General features: G+C 42.5%; 1 protein-coding gene and 1 long non-coding RNA gene across 4 annotated transcripts; both read right to left on the reverse strand.

The window, feature by feature from the left end:
• Nucleotides 1–141: 141 nt before the first annotated feature.
• On the reverse strand, nt 142–12,548 carry LOC117561737. Of its 3 annotated transcripts, XM_034239313.1 has the most exons (4): nt 12,413–12,548; nt 11,104–11,249; nt 9,619–10,382; nt 142–1,020 (listed from the first exon to the last, which is right to left on the reverse strand). In XM_034239313.1, the coding sequence occupies exons 3-4, from the start codon at nt 9,958–9,960 to the stop codon at nt 655–657; spliced, it is 708 nt and encodes a 235-aa protein (XP_034095204.1). In that variant the 5' UTR covers nt 9,961–10,382; nt 11,104–11,249; nt 12,413–12,548; the 3' UTR covers nt 142–654. The 3 variants fall into 3 exon arrangements, 2 of the variants coding, with proteins under 2 accessions (XP_034095204.1, XP_034095205.1); XR_004571424.1 differs by lacking the exon at nt 9,619–10,382; XM_034239314.1 differs by having other exon boundaries at nt 9,619–11,249.
• Nucleotides 12,549–13,350: 802 nt separating this feature from the next.
• LOC117561591 lies at nt 13,351–13,910 on the reverse strand. Its single transcript, XR_004571404.1, has 2 exons — nt 13,699–13,910; nt 13,351–13,571 (listed from the first exon to the last, which is right to left on the reverse strand). It is a non-coding gene; the product is annotated as an uncharacterized LOC117561591 (long non-coding RNA).
• Nucleotides 13,911–16,695: the final 2,785 nt, after the last annotated feature.

Genomic DNA, 16,695 nt, shown 5'->3' on the forward strand with positions numbered 1-16,695 from the left:
GAGGTTCTGGTCCTGGTGGAGAGAGGTTTTGGTCCTGATGGAGAGAGGTTCTGGTCCTGATGGAGAGAGGTTTTGGTCCTGGTGGCGAGAGGTTTTGGTCCTGATGGAGAGAGGTTTTGGTCCTGATGGAGAGAGGTTTTGGTCCTGATGGAGAGAGGTGTTGGTCCTGATGGAGAGAGGTGTTGGTCCTGATGGAGAAAGGTTCTGGTCCTGATGGAGCGCGGAGGGGAGGGGGGTGAACAGTTTGTGTCCAGGGTGGGAGGGGTCGGCCACTATCTTCCCGCCTCAGGGTTCTGGAGGCATGCAGGTCGTGGAGGGATGGCAGATTACAGCCGATCACCTTCTCTGCAGAGCGGATGACACGCTGCAGCCTGCCCTTATCCTTGGCTGTGGCTGCAGCGTACCAGATGGTGATGGAGTATCCTTGGCTGTGCTTTTTTGGTGAGGGAGCAGATGTTCTGCTCCCGTTTGAGGTCCTGGGCGATGATGGTGCCCAGGAAGCAGAAAGATTCCACAGCAGTTACTGGGGAGTCACACAGAGTGATGGGGGTGGGTGGGGCTGCGTTCTTCCTAAAGTCCACAACCATCTCCACTGCCTTGAGAGCGTTGAGCTCCAGGTGGTTATCCCCACACCAGGTCACCAGATGGTCCATCTCACACCTGTAGGCAGACTCGTCCCCACCAGAGATGAGTCCGATGAGGGTGGTGTCGTCTGAACTTCAGGAGCTTGACAGACTGGTGACTGGAGGTGCAGCTGTTGGTGTACAGGGAGAAGAGCAGAGGGGAAAGAACGCAGCCTTGAGGGGAACCGATGCTGATGGTCCGGGAGTCAGAGAGGTGTTTCCCCAGCCTCACGTGCTGCTTCCTGTCAGACAGGAAGTCTGTGATCCACCTGCAGGTGGAGACGGGCACGTGCAGCTGGGAGAGCTTGTCCTGCAGCAGAGCCGGAATGATGGTGTTGAACGCGGAGCTGAAGACCACAAACAGGATCCTGGCGTAGGTTCCTGCTGTGTCCAGGTGCTGGAGGAGGAAGTGAAGTGATAACTATTAGTAAACCATAATGATGGATGTTATTATCAGCAGCTGCCAATAGATCCCCTACATCTTGTATGATGGACCTTTGAAGCAGGGTTACACAAAACACACACACACAAAATTGTAAAACAGTTATTGAGAGCATCCCAAGGGCATTGATCCTATGCTAAACCTTCCAGAACTCTAATACCTTAGAAACGACAACTAGCCGTTGGCACGAATGTAATGCTTCAGCTTCCTACAACTTTAAAGCTGTGTGGACGTGGCTCTATGAAGAGTCGTTCATATTTTCTCATTATTTCATAAGTTTAGAAGGGGTAACAACAGTTACCTTTTGTTAATTTTACCTCGAGCCAAACTTGTGCGACTTGTTTCTGAAATCCCTTTCTCTTAAAGTGAATACATAAAATAAAAAAAACAGTGGAGCTTACCCTAAAACTAACCACTGGATAGGGTTAACCCTAACCCATATATATTTTTGTATTATTATTTATTTTTTAAATATATATCATATAGCACCAAATTGCAACTAATCTATATCTACGGTCACTTTTCACATTGAACATGAGCTCTTTTATTAAATAAACTTAACGCTTTCATTTTAAGTTGAGTTTAGTGTTTTTGACCCTAAGAAACACTGATGCATTAATCAATAACAATAATCCACAGCTCCTCTCTCTGCTCCAGAGGATTTAAAGAATATATTAGGGATCGACCGATATGGCTTTTTCAAGGCCGATACCGATTATTAGTAATCAAGGAGACCGATAACCGATATTTGGAACCGATATACATTTGCAGTAAAAAAAAAAATCTTGGTGTCAAAATGTCGAATAACACAAACTCCAACACAACTTATTTGAAATGCATTTAAGCATATATTATGTTTAATTAACTTTTAAACATCTTACAACTGGTTTCCTCTCTGTGCCCTTTTCTTTAGTGCAGTCATCTGCAATGAGTTAGAGAGAGAGACAAGAAGTGGGGCTAAAGGCTGACATGCTTAACTAACAATAATGCTTAATTTATTAGATCTGTCTATCTAGCATAACATCCCAATAAGCTGCTAGCAACTGCAAAACACTAGTGCTAGTTAATGTTTTGCCAACTATTAAAAGTGAGGCTATTACAGTAGACCTAACGTTAGTCTAGTAGCCTCACTTCTAATATTTTGCTAAACATTTGCTAGATACATGTTGGCTAGCTAATGAGCTTCGCATATCAACCTGAAAAACTGCAACCCCCCCACCACAGTAGGCTTGTTTGAGACACATTGCGGCTCGCCTCGAAAGTAGACGAGAGTAGCCGATCGCAGCCGGGGGAGGTGTCAACCGGTTAATCATCTGGTCATTCAATTCAAATGTTATCTTTGTACGAGAGCTAGAAGAATATGTTTTCCTCCTCTCTTTATGACACAGAATGTCTGGTGTGTAAAGGCATCCTGATACTGTAGATTAGCACTGAGGTGCTGATTGGCTCAAAACTCTTCTTCATCAGAGCGCCATAACTCAATTATCTGTAGATTAGCACTGAGGTGCTGATTGGCTCATTACATTACATTACATTGCATTTAGCTGACGCTTTTATCCAAAGCGACTTACAATAAGTACATTCGACCAGGAAGACACAACCTTGAAGAAAACAGAATCATATAAGTATATCAGGTTTCATAGAGCCAAACATTTCAAGTGCTACTCAACTGGCTTTAGGTAATCCAGTCCTTTATTAGTATAAAAGTGCTTCGTTAATCGTTCTAACGCTCGAAGTGGAGTCGAAAGAGATGAGTTTTCAGTTTGCGCCGGAAGATGTGCAAGCTATCTGCCGTCCTGATGTCAATGGGGAGCTCATTCCACCATCTTGGAGCCAGGACAGCAAACTCACGTGTTTTCGCCGATGGGAACTTGGGTCCCCCTCGCAGCGAGGGCGCAACGAGTCGTTTGGCTGATGCAGAGCGTAGTGCACGCGCTGGGGTGTACGGTTTAACCATGTCCTGGATGTAGGAAGGGCCAGATCCATTCGCAGCACGGTAAGCAAGTACCAGTGTCTTGAAGTGGATTCTAGCAGTTACCGGAAGCCAGTGAAGGGAGCGGAGGAGCGGAGTGGTGTGGGAGAATTTAGGAAGATTGAAAACCAGACGAGCCGCTGCATTCTGGATGAGCTGCAGAGGTCGGATGGCACATGCAGGTAGACCAGCCAGGAGGGAGTTGCAGTAGTCTAGGCGTGAGATGACGAGAGCCTGGACCAGAACCTGAGTCGCTTTCTGAGTCAGCTGGGGACGTATCTTCCTGATGTTGTAAAGCGTGTATCTGCAGCAACGGGTTGTAGCAGCGATGTTTGCAGTGAAGGACAGGTTGTTATCTAGGGTCACACCCAGATTCCTTGCAGTCTGAGTCGGGGAAACAACTGAGGTGCCGATGTTGATTGTCAGGTCAAGAGTTGGACAATCTTTTCCCGGGAGGAAGAGCAGCTCAGTCTTGTCAAGGTTGAGCTTGAGGTGGTGAGCAGACATCCACTGAGAGATGTCAGCTAGACAAGCAGAGATGCGTGCGACGACCTGGGTCTCTGAGCGGGGAAAGGACAGAATTAATTGGGTGTCGTCAGCGTAGCAGTGGTAAGAAAAACCATGCGGGCTAATGACTGATCCGAGCGAGTTTGTGTACAAGGAGAAGAGGAGGGGACCAAGAACAGAGCCCTGAGGGACCCCCGTAGTTAATTGACAAGGGTCGGACTCAGACCCTCTCCAAGTCACCCTGTAGGTACGGTCTTTCAGGTATGAGGTGAGGAGGGAAAGTGCAGAGCCTGAAACTCCATGTTTTTGGAGAGTGCGAAGGAGGATCTGATGATTCACCGTGTCGAATGCAGCAGACAGGTCCAACAGGATGATGACAGAGGAGAGGGATGCAGTTTTGGCAGTGTGCAGTTCCTCCGTGACAGCAATGAGAGCAGTTTCTGTGGAGTGACCTGCCTTGAAACCAGACTGGTGCGGATCCAGAAGGTTGTTCTGATGGAGATAGCAGGAGAGTTGTTTAAAGACAGCGCGTTCAAGTGTTTTAGACAGGAACGGGAGGAGAGAGACAGGCCTGTAGTTTATAACATCAGACGGGTTGAGAGTGGGTTTCTTTAGGAGAGGGTTTACTCTTGCCTCCTTGAGACTGTTTGGAAAGTGACCAGAAGTTAGAGAAGTGTTGATGAAATGGGTGAGAAACGGTAGAATATCAGGAGCGATAGTCTGAAGGAGGTTTGAAGGGATAGGGTCCAGAGGACAGGTGGTAGGGCGGGCAGAAGTAATGAGGGTAAGAACCTCACTTGGAGAGAGAGGGGAAAAGGAGGTTAGTGTGTTGGTGGAAGGAAGGTCTGGTGACCCAGCGGTGAGTAAAGGTGAGTCAGAAAAAGAAGAGCGAATATCATTAACCTTTTTTTCAAAGTGGGTAACAAAGTCGCTTGACAGAAGTGAGGAGGGGGGAGTAGCTTTTGGAGGGTCCAAGAGGGTGGAGAAGATGGAAAATAGTTTTTTAGGATTGGAATAGGAAGATTGGATCTTATCTTGAAAGAAAGTGCTTTTTGCCTGAGAGATTGAAGCAGAGAAAGAGGAGATGAGAGCTTGATAGGTTAGGAGGTCGTCACGGTGTTTGGATTTCCACCATTTCCGCTCTGCTGCCCTAAGGACGGTTCTATTAGCACGCAGTGCATCATTTAGCCAGGGAGCCGGAGGGGACTGACGAGCCTGCCGAGATGTCAGAGGACAGAGCGAGTCCAGAGTGGATGAGAGAGTAGAGAGGAGAGTTTCTGCAGCAGAGTTTGGAGGCAGTAGTTGGAACGAATCAGAGGAAGGGAGGGCTGAGAGCACCGACGAGGCAAAGGGAGAGGGAGAGAGGGAGCGAAGGTTACGGTGGACAAGTGTAGGATGGGAAGAGATTAGTTTGTTATGTTTGGAAAGGGATAGAGAGAATGAAATGAAGAAGTGATCGGATGTGTGGAGCAGGTTTACAGAGAGGTTAGAAGTAGCGCAGTTCCTTGAGAATATGAGATCAAGGACATTGCCAGCTTTATGAGTCGGTGGGGACGGAGAGAGTGAGAAAGCAAAGGCGGTTAACAGAGATGTTAGTTCGTCTATCTTCCCCATCTGGAGGTTGAAGTCTCCGAGAAGTACAGCGGGAGGGCCAGTTTCAGGGATGTGTGAGAGGAGATGATCTAATTCCTCCAAGAAGTCCCCCAAGGCGCCTGGTGGACGGTAGAGAACAACAATGGTTAACTGTATAGGATGGGTTACTGTGACGGCATGGAACTCAAAGGTGGAAGGAGTGAAGTTAGGTAGCTTGAAGAGGGAAGAGCTCCATTTGGGAGAGAGCAGGAGACCAGTGCCACCTCCTCTGCCAGTGGGTCTGGGTGTATGGGAGAAGGAATATGCAGTGGAGAGAGCTGCTGGGGTGGATGTGTTGGATGGAGTAATCCAGGTCTCAGTGAGAGCAAGGAAATCCAGAGACTGCAGGGAGGCGTAGCCAGAGATGAAGTCAGCCTTAGGAACAGCTGACTGGCAGTTCCACAGGCCACCTGAAACTAGATGTTGGATCTCAGTGGAGCATGTGGGATAGACGAGAGCAGGCCGGTTATATCGATTACGAGATACACGGGGCCAGTGATAATTGCGAGAAGACACATGAACAGGAATGGAGAAAATACACATGATTATAGCATGAGGGGCTAAACAACAAAATTAAAAAGTAAAAACACCAACGATACTTAGCTCAATCAAAGTAGGATTTGCCTCCTCTTTGCCTCCCTCGTGACTCCTGTAGGACTCTAATGTCTTTGTCAGTCTTACTCCTGTAGGACTCTAATGTCTTTGTCAGTCTTAGCCTGTCTGCCGCTGAAGCTGACGCTCCAGGAAAGAGCTACCCGAAATGGACGCCTGATTGCTCAGTTCTCACAGCTGAAGTTAATTAGTTAACTATCTACAGCTGATGGGCGACAATAGACTGGCCCTGCCTATGTTAATAATGCAGGCTTGAGTGCTGAGACCTGTAAAGCAGGTTTCGCCTGAGCAGATCTGAGATTTAAAATCTCTCAAAAGCGATTTAGCCGTTTAAGCTACAGTAACAATTATACAGAGTCGAATAAATGAAACCGAGAAGTCTAATTAAACAACAATATAACTTACAGTGGTTGCTGCGTCAATAGGTAATGTCGTCACCGGGTCCAGATGGCTCAAAACTCTTCTTCATCAGAGCGCCATATCTCAATCCCCCCCAATTGCTCTGCTTTTGTGGCTCAATTCAGTGAGCACTTTATGATCTCCCAGTGAAACAGAGGCTCATCTGCCTGCATTCCTTCTGCTATCTGCTTGAGAGCACCTGCCTATTCCAAGTGGCACATCCAGATGCCCCCCCCGTGATGGGAGAGGTTATGAAAACATCTGCTCCTCCAAGAAACATGGAGACCTTGTATGAAGCCTCTGAAGCCATCGCTCGTCCTGCGAGCGAAAATGAAGAAGCATCCCATCTCATCAGAAAGTTGAAGATTAGAATCCTCTCATCTCGAACGACCTCCTTGCCCGTGGATAAGTTGCTCTCTGCAGCCGCAGAGTGTGATCCTCTCTCTCTGACCCTTGGCCTTCAGAGCTCTCCTAGTTATTGGGTTAACACTTGATAGGGATGTTTTCCTGAGTGCAGACAACTCAAGGTAATGGATTAGCACATTATCATTCAATTACAAAAATAGGATAGGCCCCCTCAGAATGATTTGGGAGCCTTCCTGACACATTATAAATGTAAGGTTTGTGTTAGTCATTTAACATGCAAGAATCATATAATCATCAGTCCAAAGCAGATAAATGTTATTTTAAGTTAAATGTGAGCTAGTCCCTGTGGAATAACCCTTTCTCAATGATTATAAATGTTATATTAATTCACCATTTACCGTTTGATCAAGGATTAGTTTATCAGAAGTACATTTCCTCTTCCATAAAACATAGGTTTGAGAAATGAATGTTCCAATATGAAATCAATTGCTCAATATAATTTGACTCTTCCCTCCCTTTTCTTGCATATTGTCACATATGAAATAATAACTTAGGAGTCTATTTAAGCATGGTATTGTCTATATAAGCTATTAATCGAGAAAATGAAACAAATAATACAACATTGACCTATTTGAGCAGACAGATGACCCGCAGTTATGCCTCTGAGGTTCCCGGGTGTAAAACAGAGGCTTTTTTTTAATTTATTTTCCTTTTGCGGAAATTTAGATTAATTTTACCTTGGCTGTGGACTGATTAATTATTAGTTGTTAAAAAACATGCACAAGACGGCAGGTATACAAACAAACACGAAACAATTATACAAACAAACATGAACCCGCAACAAATATCAGGTGACAGCTAAACTCATCCAGTTTAATTTTAATCCGAATTAGGGAAACTTCAGCGGGGGTAGGGAAATATCAGTACTTATTTTTATTTATTTTTTTAAACAACATCCAATTCAATAATCCGTAAGTTTATTAAACACAGTGTGAATGTAATATTCTGCCACCACCCTTCCCATTTAATAGCTCAATTTAGTTCTTGAGCTTATGGTGTGATTAACAGAAAATACAAGTCTGTGTTGTTAAACATTCCTCGTGTGCCGTTCACCACAGGGGGGAGGGGAATTCTGTTGATGAGCAATAAACTACCTTATTCTCAATCAAAACCACTATGCAAATGTAGTGGTAAAACTGCTCAACCGACCGAGAGCAGAGATACTAATTAATTTAATTAATTCTAAGAACGGAATCTGCTGAAGAGTAATAACCACATTATTCTCAATCAACAACCACTATGCTAATTTAGTGGTGCTCTGCCCTCCCCGATCCGGAGAGCAGAGACTTTTAATGAATTCAGTACCCTTTATTTTAACAACAGCCAAATTCAACAACCCCTCAGTTTATGAAACACAGCGTGACGTAATATTTCGTATCACGTTTCCCGTTAATAATAGTTCTGTTTAGTTCCAAAACTCATAATGGTGCGATTTAAGAAGATACGACACTGTGCTTTGTTTATCCTCGTGTGCTGCTCTCCACAGGGGGGGGGGGGGGGGGGGGAATTACCCACACCCTGCACCAGCAACAGGAAGATTTCGAGGCGAGTTGATTTAACTAGTTAAACCGTTGAAATCTCCAGAATTCGGCGATTCGTTTCAGTACAAATCTTTACATTGCTTTTAAACCGAAGTTCCACATTACTGATGCCCTCTTTAAGGTCTCTCCGAATATTTGCCGTGCACACACACACAGAGGAAACCAAAAATATTGCATCTATCTGTTCCACAGGTAATTTTATACCGTCAATCACAGAGTCTGGCGAGGCAATGTCAAAATATAGATTTGAAATTACACTCACCAGCTCGACGATTTGTTGGTAACCGTTCGTGACGCCAATTGTGAAGTTAAAACTTCTTTGCAGCAATGTTGAGCCAATCATGAAATGAGTGAAACTGGATTCGCCTGTCAATACACTGATATTTATTGAGAGCCTGAGCGGCCGGAGAGTTCACAGCATATCACAGTTCCCTGCAAGATACCAGCAAACTCTGAAGCCTAAAAGCGCCAAGAACCCATCTATACAGACAAGAAGAGGAGGGCCCTAAAACACGCGGGTTTTCCTTTAATGCATGCCAGATGTCGAGACAAAGACTCGTTGCATTGTAAACCCACATGAGCCAAGCTTCTCCCCCACAAGACATCAGATGACCTCTTGACCTGTGTCTTCCTGAGAAGCTATGGATCACATTACAGGCAGGAATACACTTCAACCATATTAAACAGATTCCCGAGGACAGTTCACTAAACTCTATATACTTTAACAAGACCAAAATATTCCTTTACATTCAGCTAGCTAACGTTAGCTTAAACAAACGTAACATGCAACGTTAGCCTAATCTAAAATGCTTGACTACGGCGTACCTTTCATGTGGCTCGTCAGCGCAGACTCTCGCATCGTTATTTTTGCAAACTTTGCAGGAGGCTACTCGTGGGCTTGACCCTCGTCTTAGCCATGGCTTGTATTTGTCTTCTGCTAGCCAACGCTCGTTGAAACTGCAACCTCCTGGCACACAGTCATCTATCACTCTCATCAGAATGCTCAAGTCACACGTAACACAAACACTTGCAGGTCGCGCGCATAGCGCGGGAAGGCCGCAGCGGAGATGTTTTATGTAGAAGCGAAGCAATTATTTTCTTTTAATCTAAAAAGCGAACTATTCAGTCAGACAGCAATTTATTGTAAAAGTAAAGCATTTACATTTTCAAGCACTTTATCTCAATTTCAAGCACCATTTCCAAAATTCAAGCACTTTCCCAACCTTGAAAACACCACGTCAAATTTCAAGCATTTTCAAGGATTTCAAGCACCCGTACGAACCCTGCAAATCTACCGAAAATAGCCATGTGTGACAAAAGATTCAGTTGTTTACAAAGCACATAATTCATATTCATAATAAATGTTTTGAAAATAAAAAAAGACCTGGGATTGAAGAAAAAAGACCCGTGGCTAGGCAGGCAGGCCCTAAACACGAAATGCAAGTAGACTAGAGATACACTTACTTTAATGTGATGCAACAAGTCCTCGGCTCTTCCGTGTCCCAAAAATTGCGACCCAAGATACCTGGCCCAGACACAGCCATCATCCCAATAACGAATGTGGACGTCCATCTGTTTTTTCTTGGTGGCTTGATTAAGGCTCTCGTCAAACATCAGCACAAACGGCCCAGCCTTGTTGATGCTATTAACGAGCTGTTCTTTAAAGTAAGGGGCCAAGCCGAATCGGACTATGTACCCTGTTTTGTCTTTTCCACAGGCAAACTTCTTGGCTATTTCCGAATCTGGGAACATAGCTTGGAAAAGATCGGAAATCCCTTCATTGGAATTGATGGATTGGTGTTTCATTACGGTGTTGAGGCACCACAGAACCTCTGCCCGCAGCGTTGGAGTGGCGGCCAGCAGCACTCGGAGGTCAGCAGTAACTTTAGATGAAGTGGTGGAGGCTGTAGTAGCTTCAGCGATGGTGGGTGGGGGCGGTGATGTTGCCCAGAAATGCGCGATTGAGACCTGCTGTTTGCGTCCCACAGCGGCTAGCACTTAGCATGTGGGACCGGACAGCTTTGATCCCCATCGAGGCAACACTAATCGCCTTCCGACACATGCAGCAGTAGGCCTCACGGTTATTCCCAGAAACGGGCCTCAGCCATGGTTCGAACTCCATATCCTCCAACCATTTGGATGCAAACTTGCATTTCCCCATGTTGTAACCGGCGTAAACAGACCTTCGCGCGCTATCAAGCAGCAGTCATCAGTGAGCGTGCAATGTCCTGTTCAGATGACGTCAAATCCAATGGGATAAAAAAAACAAAAAACGACACAGAATCACACTACACACCTACGCAATGATTAAATTATAGAATTTAGAATATAATTTATATACTTATTGCAAACATGCTACAAAATGTAATACCTTGGAAAATGCCGTTTAATACTTTTTAAAAGCCTTATTTTTCGCTAAATTGATTTATCAACTTTTAATACTTTTTAAGACCCCGCGGACACCCTGTTTCTGCGGCAAGCTCAAAGGGAAGGTTGTTATGGTGAGAAACCTAATTGATGCGATGCACTTTTATAATTAAATAAATATTTTCATTTTTAAATTCATGGTGTGTTGCATTCTTTGTTTATAACTGTAGATATTATGGAAAATCATGACATTTTTTGAGCTTGGGTCCCTTAGGACCACAACATTTCTGTTTTGGGTCTCATGCTGAAAAAGTTTGGGAACCCCTGGCCTATCAGATAGCGCTGTGGGCGGGACATTGCTCGTGTACACAGAGTGGTGACTGCAGCCAGAGAAACGGCCGCATCAGAGCCAAAGTTTTATCGGCTATTTGATAATTAAAAAAAGGCCGATACCGATAATCGGTCAAATGCGGAATATCGGCCAAGCCGATTATCGGTCGACCCCTAGAATATATCAGCAGTAAACCTAGGGGAAACACTGACATTCAATATTATGTTAGAGACAAGTTAGTTATTACTCACATATCAAAGTCTTTTCATCTGCAAGATGGAAGAATAGCTGGGTGCTGCCTGGAGAGACTGATGAGGAGTCACCAGCTGGCTTTAGCAGCTTTCCACACAAAGCCATCACATGTTCTGTTCCATAGTCTTCACTGTCCACTGGTGCTCTGTCAAAAGAGTGAATATCACAGCTGTCATGGTAACCCTTTGTTACACAACATACAACCAACATGCTCAAAAGTGACCCAAATTAGTTTAATTTGTAAATATCTTTGCAATAAATTACCTCCAGGAATTCCTCAATTAACCTGTTTTTGATCAACACCAATTCTAATTTTCATTTGAACTTTCTTTAATAAAAATCATGTTTGTATCTACACTTCTAAGGCACAACATGGGTAAAAAATGTTATTCCTAGTGTTTCTTTAAATACATTGTTTTTGATTACCACAAATCATTATTTTAATTCTCCAGTTCTAATTGATTAACTAAAATAGTTTATGCCAAGTGTGATACAAATGCAAAAAAATAAAGATAATTTAATGATAATTTTGTTAAAAATAATAATTTTAGCAGAGATGTGGACCAAGCATGTATGATGTAGTAATACAACAACTATTTTAGTTCACACAGTGTGACATTAGCTAGTCATGTTAGCTTGTAATATATAGAGCAGAGCTAACTAGCAAGTTAGCCAAACGTTAGTGGGTAGCAGTTTATGCTATGATAGCTGTTGGCTACTGAACATTAACAAACTGGATTCCGCAGTAAAAAAGCTGTGAAACTTTATAATAAGATTGGCGACACTACTGTGACACCCTGCTGCACGTTTATGTGTAATCGTCCCGCGTTGGAGACGAGAGGATGACGGCAGCACTGCAATAAGCTGTAAGCTAACGTTAGCAGCCACCTTGTTAACCTGTATAGCCCGATTGTCCCGCCGGTGGGACATCTTGCAAGAAACAGCATCTCAGGACTTCTTAAAATGTACTAACAACCTATTAATGATGCTTACCACTTAACGGGAAGAAACTCAGCTAACTGACGATATTAACATTTTTTAACTAAACGAAACACAAGTCTAACAGCTAACGGGGCTAACGCTACTTTAGCACATAACTGGCAAAAGCGATCTTTTTTACTTCATGCTATCTGCACAAACGTATCATATGAAAGCTGAGATTCCACAGATTCCCTTAAAATATATGTCTCCTCCCTCAAAACTCACTGAACTAGAAGAAGAAACGTAACCTTAAATACACAATTAAACATTCACAAACTAAGGATTATCTAAATACATGTTTAACTCCATTACAGTTGCAGAACTCACCAGATCTCAAGTCTTCTGCTCTCTGTTGACGTCCCGATGCTCATATTTAACGTGTAGATGTAAAACTATCCCGATATTAGTCCATAAACTCGTGAGCAGACATACAGACAGCTCTGTAGCTCCGCAGGAGAGCCGCTCAAACTGACCTGGAAGTTTCAAATTGGATTGAAGGCGCGGACAGTGCTCATTGGCAGGTTTTTTCGATGACGTTTATATCAACCAATCAGGAGTGTTGTGGACTCATTCCAATCCTGCTTGTCTTGTCTGCCGTTCTATGGCTGGATTCCATTTCAAGTGCCGTAGCTTTTTACATACATTTTACGTTTTTTTTATGACGCTTTTTTTTACAGTTAACTATTTTAGTATACTATGAAAACTACTTTATACAAAATCATTTTGGGGTATTTCTGCAATATATTACATTTTTTGTGAAGATGTATACATTTATTTAACATTTGAGATGTTTTATAATAAGATTTATTTTTATTCTACAACAGTACAGAATACAGTTATTTTTATTTTTTTTACATTTTGTTACATTACATTTAAGGTTTTACTGCAACAAAAAAAAGAAAGTTGCCTTCATTTTACATGCAGTAAAATTATGTGTATTTTATGTGTTTTTACATAGAATTCAATGTAATTTAACATTCAAGACAATTAAACAATGGAATTATCCTGTAAAAAACGATAATTTCTCATCAAACCAATTTACAGAATAAAACCTTTATTTATTTTAAATAAAAGTAATTTACTGTATTTTTATGGTATTTACACGTAATATAGAAAAACAAGAAAGGTCTGTAAAATAATACAGTATATTTCTGTGAAAAAACTTCTTTTTTTTTACAGTGTACCCTACCTTTAAGTACACGATATGAGTATTTGTCCCACCTCTGCTGCCAGGTAAGGACACAAATAGAAACAAACTGACAATGTGAACTTGAGAAACTACATTTTATTATGTTTACAAAATATCAGGAGAGGTTCAAATAGTATTTTTGACATCAGGAAGTCTGACTTTAACACATGTAGGTAAACTGTGCGTTCATGGCCTCGTCCATTAGCCACGGCTTTTATAATAGTCCAAGTGCGCAAGTATCCAACCAGAAGGCCCGAGGATGGTCACAGTCATCACCGTCAGCACGAACATAGATTCCTGCGAGGAAAAATAAATTTCACTTGCACAATTTTGTTTTTAAAACTTCGTCAGCTACACTTGAAAGGGAGGACAGTTAGCATGTAGGCCACTGAAAAACGTATCAGGGCTAATTTTGCAAACTTACCGCAGCGCCGATCTTATCTTTCGGTGGTTTGGACTTGATATACGTTGCTCGTTGTCTAATCATCACACCTGTTCGGTTAGCAAGAGTCCACCGAGCCCTCAGCAGTCCGGCAAAAAGTCCACTCATGTTTGGCTTTAAAAGACACAGGCCTGTTTTTGCTTCTGACACCAGATAAACCACCATTGGAGGTTTTTAGTGGAATCCTCCCTCCACGCGCACCTGAAGTAACAATGACACACCTGTTAAACATCTGATTTTAATTAGGTTGCCTTCAGGCTCAATAAGAACAAAAATGAATGATGAGTTCAGGGTCCAGGCAGTTCTGTGTGACAGAAATGGTTATTGTTCTTACAACATTTTCTAAACAACATTAGCCTATTCAGAGAAAACATTTTAAAATTATTTTTGTTTAGCCTTTTACACTCGTGCCAAGCTACCTTTCCACCTTTATTTTTTAAACAAATACGTCTGACACTCCCTCTACACTTTTAACTTTCTTTTTTTACTTATTCTTAATGCAACATGTGCCTTAAATATATTTATATTCAGTGTACAGGCTGGAGTCTGAGTAGCCAAATTCCCAAATTAAACACATGGTCATCACCATAACAGTGATGGTATATGAAAATGGCTACTACTGTACTTGGTGGCCAATTGTTACACTTACTTCTACTTATTTAAAGGGAATATAATAACAACAATAGAAATGCTAAATAGGCCAAGAAAACTAAGATGACATTATATTTGATTACTTTGACTTCCCTTGCATCTCTCGATGTAATGTGCTGCAGTTTTTGTAGAAATTGAAAACAAAAATATCAGAAACCAAGAAAGTAATGTCTGAGGTGAACGCTGACGTCATTAATGGATTACTTCTCTTGATTATTCTTTCCCTTTCCCAACCCGCTCGGTGTGCTGTTGAAAGTGGGTCGGCTCAGCATTAGCTTGTGTGAAGGTTAAACCTAAATGCTGCGTTGATGACTGTCCTAATGTCTGTTTTTTTGCCTGTGGTAGGCTACATTGTGTCATTAGTAGAAGGGAAGGGAAGCACGTTCGTTATCATCACGGTGTTTAATTACACAGGTTTTTCTTTTAAAGTAAAAGTTATTTAGTATAATGGTACTTGATAAGGTAGGCTACAGCTGTAAAAAAGAAAAAAGAAAGAAACTGTCAAAGAAAAGTAAAATAGCCAGGACTCTGGAAAAAAGTTAATTAAAGGAGATGTTAAAAGGAAATTACATAAAACATAAAAACTGAATATTTGCAAAACCATGTGAAGCTTCTTGTGGTTTACTTAGCCTAACAATTGAATACTTTTACTATTCTATAGCTATCCACTTGAATGTATGCCATATACTGTAAGCTACTATGCCGCGGAAAAAACAATCTTGTTTCCCTTTTACTTGCATGTTAGTATCTCCAAAAAGCTAAGAATAAATCTACAAATTGTAGCTTCTCAAATCCAACATTTTCAGTTTTGTTCTGTCCATATCGACGTTAGATTACATCTCTTTGGGTTTCGACAGTAGAACAAGGTCAAAGTAAAACAACTTGGGCTATGGAAAACTGTGAAAGACATTGCTGGTTGTTTTACAAATTGTATGTCCATTTAATGGCTAAACTTTAATCAAGAAAATGGCTGACCACCTAAATAAATTACTAATGAGATCCGACTTTATCAGGGGGAAAAAAGGAAACGTGTCTGCTGGCTGAAGGCTTGAGCTGTACTTGTGTCTGTGATCTCATTACTTGGACCAATTTGGTCTCTCTCCTTCCCCTCCTCAGCCACCTCCCCCTTGATATTGTCCTCCTGTCCTTAAATAACCACATGGAAGCTGTCCATCTTTGCAACATGGCCCAGCATGCACTTCCTCTGAGGTGAATCAGGAAGTCTGAATGCTCGTACATCTTTACAGCTGGTTTGGTGAGGGTCGGATGCTGATTTTAGAGGGGAGAAGAAGCAAAAGAGAAGGAAAGGGAGGACTGAGGGGAAGAGTAAGGGCTGGCCCATGGCCTTGGTGAGGCTCCAGGTTCGAGCAAGGAATAAAGCAGGTATCAGTTCAGAGAGAAAAGGAGAAAACAAGTGGCTCAAACCATCAGCTTATCTCAGGTTAGCTACTGTGTCAAATGGCATGAGGCCAGCAAAAAGTAAAGAAAGGATGTGAAAAGTGAGAGGCAGATGAGGAGTTTAACAGAAGAAGAGAGCTTCCTTTAATCTCTCTGTTCTCTATACCATTATTTATCTTTCATTTTTATAAACAATCAGTTGAACTTAAGTGTTTAAGGCCCAGTCTAACTTGATTCCAGACACCTTCCATGTCATGAAATGCAGCGTGTCAATTTCCTAACACTCAGCATGACCACACACACACACACACACACACACACACACACACACACACACACACACACACACACACACACACACACACACACACACACACACACACACACACACACACACACACACACACACACACACACACACACACACACACACACACACACACACACACACACACACACACACACACACACACACACACACACACACACACACACACACACACACACACACACACACACACACACACACACACACACACACACACACACACAAAATTCCTCAGTGAGATGTTATTAGATTTGTCGGAGGAGAAATTAAGTGCCACAGAATGTTAAAATGGTGGTGCGAGTCTACAGGGCGGTGTGGTTATAACAAAATGGTGCAGTGAAACTATTTGTTCGCCAAATTAGCTTCATGATGGCTCTACAGACAACTCTGCGGTATAATCTGAAATATTTTAATCGGTTATTGGGTTCCCATGAAGCCTTTTACAAACTTTGATGTCCCCTTCAGGATTACTTTGGTGACACATTATTATCAAACAATTCAGAGAAAAGCTGGCACCTTAGGACTTTGCAGTTGTTCAACAGCCTTTTGATCCTCTGGACAATGTGATTCTCCCATAGACTGTATACATAAAGTTTCTCCAG

This window comes from Gymnodraco acuticeps, unplaced genomic scaffold, assembly GCF_902827175.1.
Source record: "Gymnodraco acuticeps unplaced genomic scaffold, fGymAcu1.1, whole genome shotgun sequence".
NCBI lineage: Eukaryota > Metazoa > Chordata > Actinopteri > Perciformes > Bathydraconidae > Gymnodraco > Gymnodraco acuticeps.

Excerpts from the sequence above, each read along its gene's own strand:
- LOC117561737 (XM_034239313.1), bottom strand. The coding sequence starts at position 9,960 with ATGAAACACCAATCCATCAATTCCAATGAAGGGATTTCCGATCTTTTC. Across the intron at positions 1,021-9,618 it reads ACTTGTTGCATCACATTAAA|CACCTGGACACAGCAGGAAC; the intron begins GTAAGTGTATCT and ends TTCCTCCTCCAG.